Source organism: Coregonus clupeaformis, chromosome 6, assembly GCF_020615455.1.
Source record: "Coregonus clupeaformis isolate EN_2021a chromosome 6, ASM2061545v1, whole genome shotgun sequence".
Lineage (NCBI taxonomy): Eukaryota > Metazoa > Chordata > Actinopteri > Salmoniformes > Salmonidae > Coregonus > Coregonus clupeaformis.
This window is the reverse complement of record NC_059197.1, coordinates 29,598,120-29,617,243: the sequence shown is the minus strand read 5'-3', so window position 1 is coordinate 29,617,243 and position 19,124 is coordinate 29,598,120. Positions and strand designations below refer to the sequence as shown.

General features: G+C 49.6%; 1 protein-coding gene across 1 annotated transcript in view; it reads right to left on the bottom strand.

Moving 5' to 3' along the window:
* The window catches only part of LOC121559952 (contactin-5-like), a 326,846-nt gene that overhangs the window by 37,312 nt on the left and 270,410 nt on the right, over nucleotides 1-19,124 (bottom strand). The window contains exons 14-17 of the mRNA XM_045219969.1: nucleotides 17,927-18,161; nucleotides 2,957-3,066; nucleotides 2,610-2,796; nucleotides 666-778 (exon numbers count right to left, since the gene is read on the bottom strand). Coding sequence (XP_045075904.1) covers nucleotides 666-778; nucleotides 2,610-2,796; nucleotides 2,957-3,066; nucleotides 17,927-18,161 — 645 coding nt within the window. The remainder of the gene's footprint in view (nucleotides 1-665; nucleotides 779-2,609; nucleotides 2,797-2,956; nucleotides 3,067-17,926; nucleotides 18,162-19,124) is intronic.

Sequence of the window (19,124 nt, the reverse complement as noted above, 5' to 3'; positions counted from 1 at the left end):
GACACCAGGTCAGGATGGGTATTGAGTCAGGACACCAGGTCAGGATGGATTTTGAGCCAGGACACCAGGTCAGGATGGATATTTAGCCAGGACACCAGGTCAGGATGTGTATTGAGCCAGGACACCAGGTCAGGATGGATATTGAGCCAGGACACCAGGTCAGGATGGTTATTGAGCCAGTACACCAGGTCAGGATGGGTATTGAGCCAGGACACCAGTAAGGATGGATATTGAGCCAGGACACCAGGTCAGGATGGGTATTGAGCCAGGACACCAGTCAGGATGGATATTGAGCCAGGACACCAGGTCAGGATGGGTATTGAGCCAGGACACCAGATCGGAATGGGTATTTAGCCAGGACACCATGTCAGGATGGGTATTGATTCCGGACACCAGGTCAGGATGGATATTGAGCCAGGACACTAGGTCAGGATGGATATTGAGCCAGGACACCAGGTCAGGATGGTTATTGAGCCATTACACCAGGTCAGGATGGGTATTGAGCCAGGACACCAGGTCATGATGGTTATTGAGACAGGACACCAGGTCAGGATGGCTATTGAGCCAGGACACCAGGTCAGGATGGGTATTGAGCCAGGACACCAGCTCCTAGATAGGATGAGTATGAGCTGAAATGGCAGTAGAGTACAGTAAGGTGGGCATACCTTGTATCCTATGACATCTGACTCGTTGTCTTTAGACTTGACTGGGTCCCAGTTTAGAGACACGTTCGTCCCTTCCTGAATCCACATGAGATTGGCTGGAGGATGGACTGGAGCTGAGGAGAAAGCACAGTTATCAGTTAATAATAAAACTAAATGCACAGGGAGGTTTAATCTGTTAGGTCAATTATGGTACATTCATGTTTCTTGTACGCAAAATAAAATATAATCTGTCTAACATTAACATGTCGAATTAGAAAATTTCTCCATATCAGAATGATATTTATCAGAATCACCTTGATCAAAATCAGCATCAGAATCAGCATCACATTTAATTGGCATTTACATGTACAAGGAATTTGACTTGCTGGAATGGTGCTGGCTACAATAAACAGCTCATGCAGTATATCAAAGGAGAGAATGTCTCTATATACAGTATGGCTGGTATTGGTGTACACTGTGTTTCCTGGACTTTGCAGAGCTAGGTGTCTGAGTTGGTAGTGTCTGAGTTGGTAGTGTGTGAGTTGGTAGTGTCTGAGTTGGTAGTGTCTGAGTTGGTAGTGTGAGAGTTGGTTGTCTGAGAGTTGGTTGTGTCTGAGTTGGTAGTGTGAGAGTTGGTAGTGTGTGAGTTGGTAGTGTGTGAGTTGGTAGTGTGTGAGTTGGTAGTGTGTGAGTTGGTAGTGTGTGAGTTGGTAGTGTGTGAGTTGGTTGTGTCTGAGTTGGAAGTGTGAGAGTTGGTAGTGTGTGAGCTGGTAGTGTGAGAGTTGGTAGTGTATGAGTTGGTAGTGTGTGAGTTGGTAGTGTGTGAGTTGGTAGTGTGAGAGTTGGTAGTGTGAGAGTTGGTAGTGTGAGAGTTGGTAGTGTGTGAGTTGGTTGTGTGTGAGTTGGTAGTGTGTGAGTTGGTAGTGTGTGAGTTGGTTGTGTGTGAGTTGGTAGTGTGTGAGTTGGTAGTGTGTGAGTTGGTAGTGTGAGAGTTGGTAGTGTGTGAGTTGGTAGTGTGTGAGTTGGTAGTGTGAGAGTTGGTAGTGTGAGAGTTGGTAGTGTGTGAGTTGGTAGTGTGAGAGTTGGTAGTGTGTGAGTTGGTAGTGTGAGAGTTGGTTGTGTGTGAGTTGGTAGTGTGTGAGTTGGTAGTGTGTGAGTTGGTAGTGTGAGAGTTGGTAGTGTGTGAGTTGGTAGTGTGTGAGTTGGTTGTGTGTGAGTTGGTAGTGTGTGAGTTGGTAGTGTGTGAGTTGGTAGTGTGTGAGTTGGTAGTGTGTGAGTTGGTAGTGTGTGAGTTGGTAGTGTGTGAGTTGGTAGTGTGTGAGTTGGTAGTGTGTGAGTTGGTAGTGTGTGAGTTGGTAGTGTGAGAGTTGGTAGTGTGAGAGTTGGTAGTGTGTGAGTTGGTAGTGTGAGAGTTGGTAGTGTGAGAGTTGGTAGTGTGAGAGTTGGTAGTGTGTGAGTTGGTAGTGTGTGAGTTGGTAGTGTGTGAGTTGGTAGTGTGTGAGTTGGTAGTGTGTGAGTTGGTAGTGTGAGAGTTGGTAGTGTGTGAGTTGGTAGTGTGTGAGTTGGTTGTGTGTGAGTTGGTAGTGTGAGAGTTGGTTGTGTGTGAGTTGGTAGTGTGTGAGTTGGTAGTGTGTGAGTTGGTAGTGTGAGAGTTGGTAGTGTGAGAGTTGGTAGTGTGAGAGTTGGTAGTGTGTGAGTTGGTAGTGTGTGAGTTGGTAGTGTGAGAGTTGGTAGTGTCTGAGTTGGTAGTGTCTGAGTTGGTAGTGTGTGAGTTGGTAGTGTGAGAGTTGGTAGTGTGTGAGTTGGTAGTGTGTGAGTTGGTTGTGTGTGAGTTGGTAGTGTGAGAGTTGGTTGTGTGTGAGTTGGTAGTGTGTGAGTTGGTAGTGTGTGAGTTGGTAGTGTGAGAGTTGGTAGTGTGTGAGTTGGTAGTGTGTGAGTTGGTAGTGTGAGAGTTGCTGTACTCACGGTCTTTCCTGGTCCTGGCGGTGCTAGCGGTCGATGCAGGGCCCTGGCCGATACTGTTGAAGCCTCTGACTGTGATGCGGTACACTCTGTTCCCCTCCAGCCCTGTCAGCACCATAGACGTCTCGTTCCCTGCTGTCCTCTTCTTGTTCCTTGACCCCTCCTGCTCACTGTCCTTACAGTAGCTCACCTGAGAGAAAGGTAGAGTTGGACATGGTTCTTTCGAATTACTGTTTCCTTTATCCTAGTATTTAGTACAGAGGTGAAATGTCTCTAATGCAAAATATTAAAATCTTTGAGAATATAGTACATGCACCCAACCCCCCCCCCCCCCACACACACACACACACCTCGTATCCCAGTGGTCTCCCATGACCAGGGTTGGGCGGTCTCCAAGTAACTTTAATTTCCGAAGAGGAAATGCTGGAAGCTTTCACCTCTGATGGGGCATCCCTGGGCTCTTTGGAGGGAAAAACACACACACACAAACACACACACAAACACCCACACACAAACACACACACACACAGGAATTATGGTGTCACACTATAACTGATGCTAGCTCTTATATATTTATACAGCATGATGCATAGAGGTGTTGAATTGAGATATTTACACAAGAGACATTAATACAGAATGATGCATAGAGGTGTTGAAATTGTAATATTTACACTACAGACACTAATAGCTGGTGGAAGTCTCAAGGTTTTGCTCGCCTGAGGTAGAGTATCTCATGATAAGCTGTAGACCACACTATCTACCAAGAGAGTTTTCATCTATATTTTTCATTTTTTATTTTTCATTTTTTTATTTCACCTTTATTTAACCAGGTAAGCCATTTGAGAACAGGTTCTCATTTACAACTGCGACCTGGCCAAGATAAAGCAAAGTAGTGCAATAAAAACAACACAGAGTTACATATGGGGTAAAAAAAACAAAGTCAGAAATACAACAGAAAATATATATACAGTGTGTGCAAATGTAGCAAGTTATGGAGGTAAGGCAATAAATAGGCTATAGTGCAGAATAATTTCAATAGTATTAACACTGGAATGCTAGATGTGCAAGAGATTATGTGCAAATAGAGATACTGGGGTGCAAAAGAGCAAAATAAATAACAATATAGGGATGAGGTAGTTGGGTGGGCTAATTTCAGATGGGCTGTGTACAGGTGCAGTGATCGGTAAGGTGCTCTGACAACTGATGCTTAAAGTTATTGAGGGAGATAAGAGTCTCCAGCTTCAGAGATTTTTGCAATTCGTTCCAGTCATTGGCAGCAGAGAACTGGAAGGAATGGCGGCCAAAGGAGGTGTTGGCTTTGGGAATGACCAGTGAGATATACCTGCTGGAGCGCAGACTACGGGTGGGTGCTGCTATGGTGACCAATGAGCTAAGATAAGGCGGGATTTGCCTAGCAGTGATTTATAGATGGCCTGGAGCCAGTGGGTTTGACGACGGACATGTAGTGAGGACCAGCCAACAAGAGCGTACAGGTCACAGTGGTGGGTAGTGTATGGGGCTTTGGAGACAAAACGGATGGCACTGTGATAGACTACATCCAATTTGCTGAGTAGAGTGTTGGAGGCTATTTTGTAAATGACATCGCCGAAGTCAAGGATCGGTAGGATAGTCAGTTTTACGAGGGCATGTTTGGCAGCATGAGTGAAGGAGGCTTTGTTGCGAAATAGGAAGCCGATTCTAGATTTAACTTTGGATTGGAGATTCTTTATGTGAGTCTGGAAGTTGAGTTTACAGTCTAACCAGACACCTAGATATTTGTAGTTGTCCACATACTCTAGGTCAGACCCGTCGAGAGTGGTGATTCTAGTCGGGTGGGCGGGTGCTAGCAGCGTTCGATTGAAAAGCATGCATTTAGTTTTACTAGTGTTTAAGAGCAGTTGAAGGCTACTGAAGGATTGTTGTATGGCATTGAAGCTCGTTTGGAGGTTTGTTAACACAGTGTCCAATGAAGGGCCAGATGTATACAAAATGGTGTCGTCTGCGTAGAGGTGGATCTGAGAGTCACCAGCAGCAAGAGCGACATCATTGATATACACGGAGAAAAGTGTCGGCCCAAGAATTGAACCCTGTGGCACCCCCATAGAGACTGCCATAGGTCCAGACAACAGGCCCTCCGATTTGACACACTGAACTCTATCTGAGAAGTAGTTGGTGAACCAGGCGAGGCAGTCATTTGAGAAACCAAGGCTATTTAGTCTGCCAATAAGAATGCGGTGGTTGACAGAGTCGAAAGCCTTGGCCAGGTCGATGAAGACGGCTGCACAGTACTGTCTATTATCAAACGCGGTTATAATATCGTTTAGGACCTTGAGCGTGGCTGAAGTGCACCCGTGACCAGCTCGGAAACCGGATTGCATAGCGGAGAAGGTACGGTGGTATTCGAAATGGTCGATGATCTGTTTGTTAACTTGGCTTTCGAATACTTTCGAAAGGCAGGGCAGGATGGATATAGGTCTGTAGCAGTTTGGATCTAGAGTGTCACCCCCTTTGAAGAGGGGGATGACCGCGGCAGCTTTCCAATCTCTGGGGATCTCAGACGTTATGAAAGAGAGGTTGAACAGACTAGTAATAGGGGTTGCGACAATTTTGGCGGCTAGTTTTATAAAGAAAGGGTCCATATTGTCTAGCCCAGCTGATTTGTAGGGGTCCAGATTTTGCAGCGCTTTCAAAACATCAGCTGTCTGAATTTGTGTGAAGGAGAAGCGGGGGGGGCATGGGCAAGTTGCAGCAGAGGGTGCAGAGTTGGTGGCCGGGTTAGTGGTAGCCAGATGGAAAGCATGGCCAGCTGTAGCAAAATGCTTGTTGAAATTCTCGATTATTGTAGATTTATCGGTGGTGATAGTGTTTCCTAGCCTCAGTGCAGTGGGCAGCTGGGAGGAAGTGCTCTTATTCTCCATGGACTTTACAGTGTCCCAAAACTTTTTGGAGTTAGTGCTACAGGAAGCAAATTTCTGTTTGAAAAAGTTAGCCTTTGCTTTCCTGACTGCTTGTGTATATTGGTTCCTAACTTCCCTGAAAAGTTGCATATCGCGGGGGCTATTTGATGCTAATGCTGTACGCCACAGGATGTTTTTGTGCTGGTCAAGGGCAGTCAAGTCTGAGGAGAACCAGGGGCTATATCGGTTCTTAGTTCTGTATTTTTGAATGGGGCATGTTTATTTAAGATTGAGAGGAAATTACTTTTAAGGAACAACCAGGCATCCTCTACTGACGGAATGAGATCTATATCCATCCAGGATACCTGGGCCAGGTCAATTAGGAAGGCCTCCTCGCTAAAGTGTTTTAGGGAGCGTTTGACAGTGATGAGGGGTGGTCGTTTGACCGCGGACCCGTTACGGACGCAGGCAATAAGGCAGTGATCGCTGAGATCCTGGTTGAAGACAGCTGAGGTGTATTTAGAGGGTGTGTTAGTCAGGATGATATCTATGAGGGTACCCATGTTTACGGATTTAGGGTTGTACCTGGTAGGTTCGTTGATAATTTGCGTGAGGTTGAGGGCATCTAGCTTGGATTGTAGGATGGCTGGGGTATTAAGCATATCCCAATTTAGGTCACCAAGCAGTACAAACTCTGAGGATAAATGGGGGCAATCAATTCACATATGGTGTCCAGGGCACAGCTGGGGGGCTGAGGGGGGTCTGTAGCAAGCGGCAACAGTGAGAGACTTATTTCTGGAAAGGTGGATCTTTAGAAGTAGAAGCTCAAACTGTTTGGGCACAGACCTGGATAGTATGATAGAGCTCTGCAGGCTATCTCTACAGTAGATTGCAACTCCACCCCCTTTGGCAGTTCTATCTAGACGGAAAATGTTATAGTTGGGGATGGAAATTTCAGAATTTTTGGTGGCCTTCCTGAGCCAGGATTCAGACACTGCTAGAACATCAGGGTTGGCAGAGTGTGCTAACGCAGTAAATAACTCAAACTTAGGAAGTAGACTTCTGATATTTATGTGCAAGAAACCAAGACTTTTGCGATTACAGAAGTCATCAAATGATAGCGCCTGGGGAGTAGGAGTGATACTGAGGGCTGCAGGGCCTGGGTTAGCCTCTACATCGCCAGAGGAACAGAGGAGGACTAGAATAAGGATACGGCTAAAGGCTTTAAGAACTGGTCTTCTAGTGCGTTGGGTACATAGAATAAAGGGGGCAGATTTCCGGGTGTTATAGAAAAGATTCAGGGCATTATGTACAGACAAGGATATGGAAGGATATGAGTAAAGTGGAGGTAAACCTAAGCGTTGGGTAACAATGAAAGAGATAGTATCTCTAGAGGCATCAATTGAGTCGGTCTCTGAGTGTATGGGGGGAGGGACAAAATAGCTATCTAAGGCAGGTTTAGCTAGGCTGGGGGGTCTACAGTGATATAGTACAATTAGAAATAACCGAAACAACAATAAACTAACCATGTTTGGGCTGAGGCTAAACATAAACAGGATGTAGTACCGTAAAAAGGAACAGTCCAGCAGATATCAGCTGTATAGCTGAGTTATCATAAGGTCCGGTGGTGAAGCGCTAGTGAGTAAGAGGGTTAGCAGGGGCTAGTAAGGGCTAGCAGATGGATGGAATCTTCGTGGTTAACGTCGTAACCACATCAGACGATTTCGTCGGCAGACCAGTCGTGTAGGATCGGCGGGGCTTCGTGTCAACACTAGGTGGTCCCGTCCGGTTGACAGAGAGGTAGATAGCCGGGAGATGGGCCTAGCTCAGGATGATTAGCCAGACCACAGCGTCCGTTTTGTTGTAGCCAGCTGGTAGCGATGAATCCGGAGTTAAAGGTCCAGTGATTCAGTGATTCCGGCGGAAAAACTGATATGTTCTGGGTCGATAACGCGCTGTGCAGACTGGCCGAATATCAGGTGATCAATGTCCAGTGATTAAAATTAATCCTGCGGAAAAAAATCCAATGTTCTGAGTGAAACACCGCTAGCTGTGGCTAATAGCAAGTAGCTAGTTAGCTGAAACTGGCTAGCTAGTTTCAACTGGAGATTCTAGACAAAGGTAAGTCAACAATAGAATCCGTTCCACATTGAGTGAGGCGGGTTGCAGGAAAGTATATTTTGTAGAAGGATGAAAAGTCTGATAGGGAAACATGTACGAAAAATACAAAAAAACAGGGTATTTACAGGCTATTTACAGACACACGACAGAAACAGGACTGCACTACTTCGCCATCTTGGAACTACATAGCTGTCTATTTACCACCACAAACCGATGCTGGCACTAAGACCGCACTCAATTGTCAACGCGTGCTGTAGGTGCAGTGGTGGAATCAAACGCAGGACGCAGACGGATAATCCAACAGACTTGTATTAATGCCAAAACACGGCAAACGGACAACACTTGCCCGAAGGCGAAATACGCACGAAGGCGAAAATGAAACAACAGCGCACAACACAGGTGCGTAATAACTCCAGCGCAGTGGAGAGAAGCTCAACCGAGCGAAATACACGACTGACAAAAATCAATAACACACAACACCTGACAAACACAACGAGAACTAAATAGGACACTAATGACACTAAATGAAAACAGGTGTGACAACAATCAGACAAAAGCAAACGAACATGAAACATACAACGGTGGCAGCTAGTATTCCGGAGACAACGAACGCCGAAGCCTGCCCGAACAAGGGAGAGAGGCAGCCTCGGCCGAAACCGTGACAGTACCCCCCCTTGACGCGGCTCCAGGCGTGCGCCGACTCCGGCCTCGGGGGACGACCCGGAGGACGCGGAGCAGGGGTGCGTCGGGTGCCCACGATGGAATTCCGTCAGGAGAGACGGGTCCAAAATGTCTCTCCTCGGCACCCAGCACCGCTCCTCCGGACCGTACCCCTCCCACTCCACTAGATACTGGAGACCCCCCATCCGACGTCTCGAATCCAAGATGGACCTCACGAGTACGCCGGTGCCCCCTCGATGTCCAATGGGGGCGGAGGAGTCTCCCTGATCTCACTTTCTTGGAGTGGGCCAGCTACCACCGGCCTGAGAAGGGACACATGGAACGAGGGGTTAATACTTTTATATTCAACAGGTAGCTGTAATTTATAACACACCTCGTTCAACCTTCCCAGGACTTTAAATGGCCCTACAAACCGCCGACCCAGTTTCCGACAGGGCAGGCGGAGGGGCAGGTTCCTGGTAGAGAGCCAGACTCGATCACCAGGTGCGTACACCGGTCCCTCATTGCGGTGGTGGCGCTCGCCTTATGACGTCGGAGGGCCCGCTGCAGGTGGACGTGTGCAGCGTTCCATGTCTCCTCCGAGCGCCTCGCCCACTCATCCACCGCAGGAGCCTCGATCTGGCTCTGCTGCCAGGGTGCCAGAACCGGCTGGTAACCTAACACACATTGGAAATGGGTTAGGTTAGTGGAGGAATGGCGTAGGGAATTCTGGGCCATTTCGGCCCAGGGAACGTACCTTGCCCACTCCTCCGGCCGGTCCTGGCAGTATGTTCTAAGAAACCTGCCCACATCCTGGTTTACACGTTCCACCTGCCCATTACTCTCCGGGTGGTAACCCGAGGTGAGGCTCACCGAGACCCCCAACCGCTCCTTAAAGGCCCTCCAGACTCTGGAGGTAAATTGGGGACCCCGATCAGACACAATATCCTCGGGTACCCCGTAGTGCCGGAACACATGGGTGAATAGGGCTTCGGCAGTTTGCAGGGCGGTAGGAAGGCCCGGCATGGGGAGCAAACGACAGGCCTTAGAAAACCGGTCCACAACGACCAGTATAGTGGTATTCCCCTGTGAAGGAGGAAGGTCAGTAAGGAAATCCACCGAGAGGTGGGACCATGGTCGTTGTGGCACGGGCAGGGGTAGTAACTTACCCCTAGGCAGATGTCTAGGCGCCTTACACTGGGCGCACACCGAGCAGGAGGAAACATAAACCCTCACATCCCTTGCCAACGTGGGCCACCAGTACTTGGCACTAAGACAGTGCACTGTCCGGCCGATACCCGGATGTCCAGAGGAGGGTGACGTGTGAGCCCAATAGATCAATCGATCCCGAACCTCGAGCGGAACGTACTTCCGACCCTCCGGGCACTGTGGTGGACTAGGGTCGGTGCGCGCGCCCGCTCGAGTTCAGCATCGACCTCCCACACTACCGGTGCCACCAGACACGACTCCGGCAGTATGGGAGTGGGCTCCACGGACCTCTCCTCCGTGTCATACCGCCGAGACAGCGCATCTGCCTTACCGTTCTGTGACCCAGGGATGTACGTGATCTTAAAAGTAAACCTGGTCAAGAACATATTCCATCTTGCCTGGCGAGGGTTCAGCCTCCTCGCTGCCCGGATGTACTCCAGGTTACGGTGGTCCGTCAAAATGAGGAAAGGGTGTTGAGCCCCCTCAAGCCAGTGCCTCCACACCTTTAGGGCCTGTACCACGGCTAACAGCTCCCTGTCCCCTACGTCATAGTTCCGCTCCGCCGGACTGAGCTTCTTAGAATAAAAAGCACAGGGGCGGAGTTTAGGTGGCGCGCCAGACCATTGTGAAAGCACGGCTCCTAGACCGGCCTCTGACGGCGTCCACCTCTACCTGGAACGGCAAAGAGGGATCCGGATGCGCCAGCACCGGGGCCGAGGTAAACAGGTCCTTCAGCCTCCCAAACGCCCTGTCCGCCTCGGCCGACCACTGCAGACGCACCGGACCCCCCTTCAAAAGAGACGTGATGGGAGCTGCCACCTGTCCAAAACCCCCGGATAAACCTCCGGTAGTAATTCGCAAACCCCAAAAACTGCTGCACCTCCTTCACAGTGGTTGGTGTTTGCCAATTACGCATGGCCGACACCCGGTCTACCTCCATCTTCACCCCTGACGCAGACAACTGATACCCCCAAAAAAGGAGACCGACTCCTGGAAAAACAGACACTTCTCTGCCTTCACATACAGGTCGTGCTCCACCAGCCTCCGCAACACTCTACGCACCAGGGCCACATGCTCGACACGGGTAGGCGAGTACACGAGAATGTCATCTATGTACACAACCACCCCCTGCCCCTGCATGTCCCTGAAGATCTCATCCACGAATGATTGGAAAACTGACGGAGCGTTCATCAACCCGTATGGCATGACCAGATACTCGTAATGGCCCGAGGTGGTACTAAAGGCTGTCTTCCATTCATCGCCCTCCCTGATGCGTACCAAGTTGTACGCGCTCCTGAGATCTAATTTAGTGAAGAAACGCGCCCCATGCAACGACTCAGTCATGGTCGCAATCAGCGGGAGTGGATAACTGTACTTCACCGTAATCTGATTGAGACCACGGTAATCGATGCACGGGCGCAAACCACCATCCTTTTTCTTCACAAAAAGAAACTCGAGGACGCAGGGGAAGTGGAAGGCCGTATGTATCCTTGTCTCAGAGATTCGTCTATGTAAGTCTCCATAGCTTTCTTCTCCTCTTGAGACAGAGGATACACATGGCTCCGTGGGAGCGCAGCTCCTGCCTGGAGGTCTATCGCACAATCTCCCTGCCTATGGGGCGGCAACTGCGTCGCCCTCGACTTACTAAACGCAATAGCCAAATCCCCATACTCAGGGGGAACGTGCAATGTGGGCACCTGGTTTGGACTCTCCACAGAGGTAGCCCCTACGGAAACGCCTAAACATCTACCCACACACTGGGCAGACCACTCCATCAGAGCCCTCTCCTGCCACGAAATGGATGGGTTATGGGTACTCAACCAGGGCATGCCCAGCACCACCGGATACGCAGGAGAGTCAATCAGAAATAGCTGAATCATCTCCTGATGACCCCCCCTGCGCACACATCCTAAGTGGCGCAGTGACCTCCCTGATCAAGCCCGCACCCAACGGACGGCTATCTAGGGCATGAACGGGGAAAGGAACATCAACAGGAAGAAGGGGAATCCCTAAAGCTAAACAAAACTTCTTATCAATAAAATTCCCAGCCGCGCCTGAATCTACCAGCGCCTTATGCTGGGAATGAGGTGCTACCTGTGGAAAACGCACAGGCATACAAAAATGTGCAACAGAGAGCTCTGGGTGAGTGGGGCGCCTACTCACCTGGAGGGAATCCCCAGTGCGGGACCAAACACTGCCTTGAAGCGGCGGGAGAACTCGTTGTAAGTTATGGTGTCCGCGTCGATCCTCCTCCACTCCGCGTTGGCCCATTCCAACGCCTTCCCGGACAGGCAGGAGATCAGGGCGGACACGCTCTCATGTCCCGAGGGCGCCGGGTGCACAGTGGCCAGGTACAGCTCCACCTGGAGAAGGAAACCCTGGCACCCTGCCGCGGTCCCATCGTAAGCCCTCGGGAGCGAGAGTCGGACTCCTCGGGGTTCTGGTGCGGGAATAGGCTGACTGGCCGATGGTGCTGGCACGGAGGGTGGCGGTGGCGGCGTCCCCCAGCCTCGGATGGTGGTGATCACCTCCTGCAGTGCGGTCCCCATCTGCAGGATCTGGTCACCTTGTTCCCGGACCCTGTCCTCCAGAGTCGCCTGGGCTGCTGCGGCTCCTGCTGATTCCATTGTGGTGTGTTATTCTGTCAACGCGTGCTGTAGGTGCAGTGGTGGAATCAAACGCAGGACGCAGACGGATAATCCAACAGACTTGTATTAATGCCAAAACACGGCAAACGGACAACACTTGCCCGAAGGCGAAATACGCACGAAGGCGAAAATGAAACAACAGCGCACAACACAGGTGCGTAATAACTCCAGCGCAGTGGAGAGAAGCTCAACCGAGCGAAATACACGACTGACAAAAATCAAATAACACACAACACCTGACAAACACAACGAGAACTAAATAGGACACTAATGACACTAAATGAAAACAGGTGTGACAACAATCAGACAAAAGCAAACGAACATGAAACATACAACGGTGGCAGCTAGTATTCCGGAGACAACGAACGCCGAAGCCTGCCCGAACAAGGGAGAGAGGCAGCCTCGGCCGAAACCGTGACATCAATGAGCTGTATAAGGCCATAAGCAAACAGGAAAACGCTCATCCAGAAGCGGCGCTCCTAGTGGCCGGGGACTTTAATGCAGGGAAACTTAAATCCGTTTTACCTCATTTCTACCAGCATGTTAAATGTGCAACCAGAGAAAGAAAAACTCTAGACCACCTTTTGTCCACACACAGAGACGCGTACAAAGCTTTTCCTCACCCTCCATTTGGAAAATCTGACCATAACTCTGTCCTCCTGCTTACAAGCAAGAACTAAAGCAGGAAGCACCAGTGTTTCGGTTAATAAAAAAGTGGTCAGATGACACAGATGCTAAGCTACAGCACTGTTTTGCTAGCACACACTGGAACATGTTCCGGGATTCTTCAGATAGCATTGAGGAGTACACCACATCAGTCACCGGCTTCATCAATAAGTGAATCGATGACGTTGTCCCCTCAGTGACCGAACGTACATACCCCAACCAAAAGCCATGGATTACAGGCAAAATCCGCACTGAGCTAAAGGGTAGAAATGCCGCTTTCAAGGAGCAGGACTCTAACCCGGAAGCTTATAAGAAATCCCGCTATGCCCTCCGACTAACCATCAAACAGGCAAAGCATCAATACAGGTCTAAGATTTAATTGTACTACACCGGCTCCGACGCTCGTCAGATGTGGCAGGGCTTGCAAACTATTACAGATTACTAAGGGAAGCACAGCCGCGAGCTGCCCAGTGACACGAGCCTACCAGACGAGCTAAATTATTTCTAAATTTGCTTCGAGGCAAGCAACACTGAAGCACGCATGAGAGCATCAGCTGTTCCGGACGACTGTGTGATTACGCTCTTCGTAGCCGATGTGAGGAAGACCTTTAAACAGGTCAACATTCACAAGGCCGAAGGGCCATACGGATTCCCAGGACGTGTACTCCGAGCATGCGCTGACCAACTGGCAAGAGTATTCACTGACATTTTCAACCTGTCCCTGACTGAGTCTGTAATACCAACATGTTTCAAACAGACCACTATAGTCCCTGTGCCCAAGAACACTCCAGAACAGGAGAACAGTCCCTGTGCCCAAGGTAACCTGCCTAAATAACTACCGACCCATAGCACTCATGTCTGTAGCCATGAAGTGCTTTGAAAGGCTGGTCATGGCTCACATCAACACCATTATCCCAGAAACCCTAGACCCACTCCAATTTGATCGGCTCAAACGCATTAAGAAGGAAACAAATTCCACTAATTAACTTTCAAGACACACCTGTAAATTGGAATGCATTCCAGGTGACTTCATCATTGAAGCTGGTTGAGAGTTTGCCAAGAGTGTGCAAATCTCCCATCATGGTACTGTATATTTATCACAGTGAACATCAATCAGTACATACTCGTCACAGTAAAGATCAATCAGTACATACTCATCACAGTAAAGATCAATCAGCACATACTCATCACAGTAAAGATCAATCAGTACATACTCATCACAGTAAAGATAAATCAGTACAAACTCATCACAGTAGAGATCAATCAGTACATACGCATCACAGTAAATATCAATCAGTACATACTGATCTCACCTCGTGGAGTTGCAATGATCATGAGAACGGTGAGGAATCAGCCCAGAACTACACGGGAGGATCTTGTCAATGATTTCAAGGCAGCTGGGACCATAGTCACCAAGAAAACAATTGGTAACACAATACGCCATGAAGGACTAAAATCCTGCAGCGCCCGCAAGGTCCCCCTGCTCAAGAAAGCACATATACAGGCCCGTCTGAAGTTTGCCTATGAACATCTGAATGATTCAGAGGAGAACTGGGTGAAAGTGTTGTGGTCAGATGAGACCAAAATGGAGCTCTTTGGCATCAACTCAACTCACCGTGTTTGGAGGAGGAGGAATGCTGCCTATGACCCCAAGAACACCATCCCCACCGTCAAACATGGAGGTGGAAACATTATGCTTTGGGGCTGTTTTTCTGCTAAGGGGACAGGACAACTTCACCGCATCAAAGGGACGATGGACGGGACCATGTACCATCAAATCTTGGGTGAGAACCTCCTTCCCTCAGCCAGGGCATTGAAAATGGGTCGTGGATTGGTATTCCAGCATGACAATGATCCAAAACACACGGCCAAGGCAACAAAGGAGTGGCTCAAGAAGAAGCACATTAAGGTCCTGGAGTGGCCTAGCCAGTCTCCAGACCTTAATCCCATAGAAAATCTGTGGAGGGAGCTGAAGGTTCGAGTGGGACAAAATCCCTCCTGAGATGTGTGCAAACCTGGTGGCCTACTACAAGAAACGTCTGACCTCTGTGATTGCCAACAAGGGTTTTGCCACCAAGTAAGTCATGTTTTGCAGAGGGGTCAAATACTTATTTCCCTCATTAAAATGCAAATCGATTTATAACATTTTTGACATGTGTTTTTCTGTCTCTCACTGTTCAAATAAACCTACCATTAAAATTATAGACTGATCTTGTCTTTGTCAGAGGGCAAACGTACAAAATCAGCAGGTGATCAAATACTTTTTTCCCTCACTGTATTCATCACAGTGAACATCAATCAGTACATACTCATCACAGTAAAGATCAATCAGTACATACTCATCACTGTCACACCCTGGCTCTGGGACTCTTTATGTTGAGCCAGGGTGTGTTCATTCTATGTGTTCATTTTCTATGTTGGGTGTTCTAGGTTGTGTATTCTATGTTGGTCAGAGTGGCTCCCAATCAGAGGCAACGAGTGTCAGCTGTTGTGGGTTGTCTCTGATTGGGAGCCATATTTAAACTGTATGTTTTCCCTTGGGTGTTGTGGGTTTTTGTTCCGTGTCGGTATGTTTAACCGTGGACTTCACGAGTCGTGTTTTTGTTTGGTAAACTTTAATTAAATAAAGTCATGTTTGTTTCACACGCTGCGCCTTGGTCTACTCACTCCTACGACGATCGTGACAGAAAAACCCACCATACCAAGACCAAGCAGCGTGTCCAGGAGCAGGCAGACTGGACATGGGAGGAAGCGCCAGGAAAGGAGATGGAGAGGCTGGCGATGGCCCAGGTGGGCAAAGTGTGGTCCTGGGAGGACATGCTCGGGGGCAAGGGACCTTGGGGTAGGATCAAGGCCCTGGCGAGAGAGGAGCAGCGGCGTCAGCAGTGCCATCGTCGGACGGACGAGAGGCACCCCCAATAATTTTTTAGGGGGGGGCACACGGCATGGGCGACTGGGCAGCAGGAGGCTGCCACAGGGCGAAATGGGAGACGAGGAGAGAAGGCCACCGGGTTTTGGGGGCCAGAAGGCAGGTTGGCGGAGCCTGGATGGAGAGCAGAGCCAACTCCCCGTACTCAGGCATGGCAGCATGAGACTGGGCAGGTTCCGCGGTATGCGGAGCTGCGCACTGTGCCACGAGTGGTCCGGCATAGTCCACTACGTCCTGTGCGAGCACCCCGCACGTGTTGTGCGAAGGTGGGCATGCAGCCAGGACGGAGTGTGCCGGCTCAGCGCTCGTGGCCTCCAGTGCCTCTCCTCGGTCCCGGATATCCTGCGCCAGTGTCACGTGCTGTTATGCCAGTACGGGTACACACAGCCTGTACGTCCTGTGCTGATGCCTCACACAGAGTGTGTGAAGGTAGGCATTCAGCCAGGACGGGTTGTGGCAGCTCTTCACTCCAGGTCTCCTATCCGTCTCCATAGCCCAGTCCGGCCTGTCCCTGCTCCATGCACCAAGCCTACGGTGTGCGTCGCCAGCCCAGTCCGGCCTGTCCCTGCTCCACGCACCAAGCATACGGTGTGCGTCGCCAGCCCTGTCCGGCCTGTCCCTGCTCCACGCACCAAGCCTACGGTGTGCGTCGTCAGCCCAGCCCGGCCTGTCCCTGCTCCACGCACCAAGCCTATGGGGTGCGTCGCCAGCCCTGTCCGGCCTGTCCCTGCTCCACGCACCAAGCCTACGGTGTGCGTCGTCAGCCTGGTCCAGCCCGTTCCTGCCACTCGCACCAAGCCAGGGGTGCGAGTCGTCAGCCTGGTCCAGCCCGTTCCTGCCACTCGCACCAAGCCAGGGGTGCGAGTCGTCAGCCTGGTTCAGCCCGTTCCTGCTACTCGCACCAAGCCCGGGGTGCGAGTCGTCAGCCTGGTAAGACCGGTCAGCTGCTCCACAACGGAGCGTGAGCAATCCGCTCCGTCAATGTCCAGTCCAGATCCAGCCAGCGGGGTCAGACCGGACCAGGGGCGCTATGGGGGGTTGATTGGAGGGTGGTGGGCAAGGCCGGAGCCAGAACCGCCGCCGAGGAGGTATGCCCACCCAGCCCTCCCCTGTTTAGCTCTTATTGAGGCGCGGTCGCAGTCCGCGCCTTTAGGGGGGGGTACTGTCACACCCTGGCTCTGGGACTCTATATGTTGAGCCAGGGTGTGTTCATTCTATGTGTTCATTTTCTATGTTGGGTGTTCTAGGTTGTGTATTCTATGTTGGCCAGAGTGGCTCCCAATCAGAGGCAACGAGTGTCAGCTGTTGTGGGTTGTCTCTGATTGGGAGCCATATTTAAACTGTATGTTTTCCCTTGGGTGTTGTGGGTTTTTGTTCCGTGTCGGTATGTTTAACCGTGGACTTCACGAGTCGTGTTTTTGTTTGGTAAACTTTAATTAAATAAAGTAATGTTTGTTTCACACGCTGCGCCTTGGTCTACTCACTCCTACGACGATCGTGACAATCACAGTAAAGATCAATCAGTACATACTCACCACAGTAAAGATCAATCAGTACATACTCATCACAGTACATTCAGTCACTCTTTAAGACCTAGAGAACCAGGTGAGGGGAGTTCCCTGGTTCAGTCACTCTACTCCTTACTAATCAGTGACCTTCATTCATCACTCAAGTACAAGGAAGGAGTAAAAACCTGCAGACACTCAGCCCTCCATGGAATGAGTTTGACAACTGTGCCTTATGGGCCCTGGTCTAAAGTAGTGCACTATGAAAGGACTAGGATACAGTACACTACTATGGGCCCTAGTCTAAAGTAGTGCACTATAAAGGGAATACGGTGTCATTTGGGACGCCCACTAAGTGTAGGAGGTCCTTCTCTTTGAATAACTGTTCAACATTTCCAAAATCAACAAAGCAACCCATTGCCTAGATGACTAAGATGTGCTCTTTTGATCTTTTGGTCTGATCTTTTCATAGGACATGACATAAGAACTCATAGGACATGACATAAGAACTCATAGGACATGACATAAGAATTCCTAGGACATGACATAAGAAGTCAGCCCCTCAGCAAACACTAATACATTGGACAAATAAAACAGGGGGTGAAGGAGCCACTTCTCTTTGAAGAATGTCAACCTTCCCAACCCCTGCAAAGCCATCCTTAGATGTGGGAGTGTGAGAACTCACCCCCCTCTGCAGAGTACACAGTGACCACTCCACTGAAGGGTCCGTCTCCCATGTTGTTGTACACTCCCACCTTCACTTGGAAGGGGGTGAGGGGAGGGAAGGTCTCGTCTCTGTACTTGTATGTAGTGGAATCTGCTGATGTCACCATTTTCTCCTTCCAGCCTCGCGTACCATTGGCTCGGAATGCCACAATGTAGCCAAATCCCTCGCCATTCTGAAACTCCTCAGACACAGGCTGGAAAACAAGGAAATATATGTTTTATTTGACTGGACATGAAGCCCAAATCAATGGCCACAACAATGGTCATGTAAAGAGCCAAATACATTCATTTACATTCATAAGTTCATTAATCCGTTCAAATATCAGCCCAGCCTGCTGTAGATGTTAATATTTGTACTGTATACAAGTAGGAGCCTTATAGGAGCATATCGTGCCGCCCGTATCTAGCTTACAATATCATAATACAGATACTTGTACCTAGAGCACCTTGTACCTAGAGCCCCTTGTATATACAGCACCTTGTACCTAGAGGACCTTGTACCTAGAGCCCCTTGTATATACAGCACCTTGTACCTAGAGCCCCTTGTATATACAGCACCTTGTACCTAGAGCCCCTTGAATATACAGCACCTTGTACCTAGAGCCCCTTGTATATACAGCACCTTGTACCTAGAGGACCTTGTACCTAGAGCACCTTGTACCTAGAGCACCTTGTACCTAGAGCCCCTTGTACCTAGAGCACCTTGTACCTAGAGCACCTTGTACCTAGAGCACCTTGTACCTAGAGCACCTTGTACCTAGAGCACCTTGTATATACAGCACCTTGTACCTAGAGCACCTTGTACCTAGAGAACCTTGTACCTAGAGCACCTTGTACCTAGAGCACCTTGTACCTAGAGCACCTTGTATATACAGCACCTTGTACCTAGAGCACCTTGTACCTAGAGCACCTTGTACCTAGAGCACCTTGTACCTAGAGCACCTTGTATATACAACACCTTGTACCTAGAGCACCTTGTACCTAGAGCACCTTGTACCTAGAGCCCCTTGTATATACAGCACCTTGTACCAAGAGACCCTTGTACCTAGAGCCCCTTGTACCTAGAGCACCTTGTACCTAGAGCACCTTGTATATACAGCACCTTGTACCTAGAGCACCTTGTACCTAGAGCACCTTGTACCTAGAGCACCTTGTAT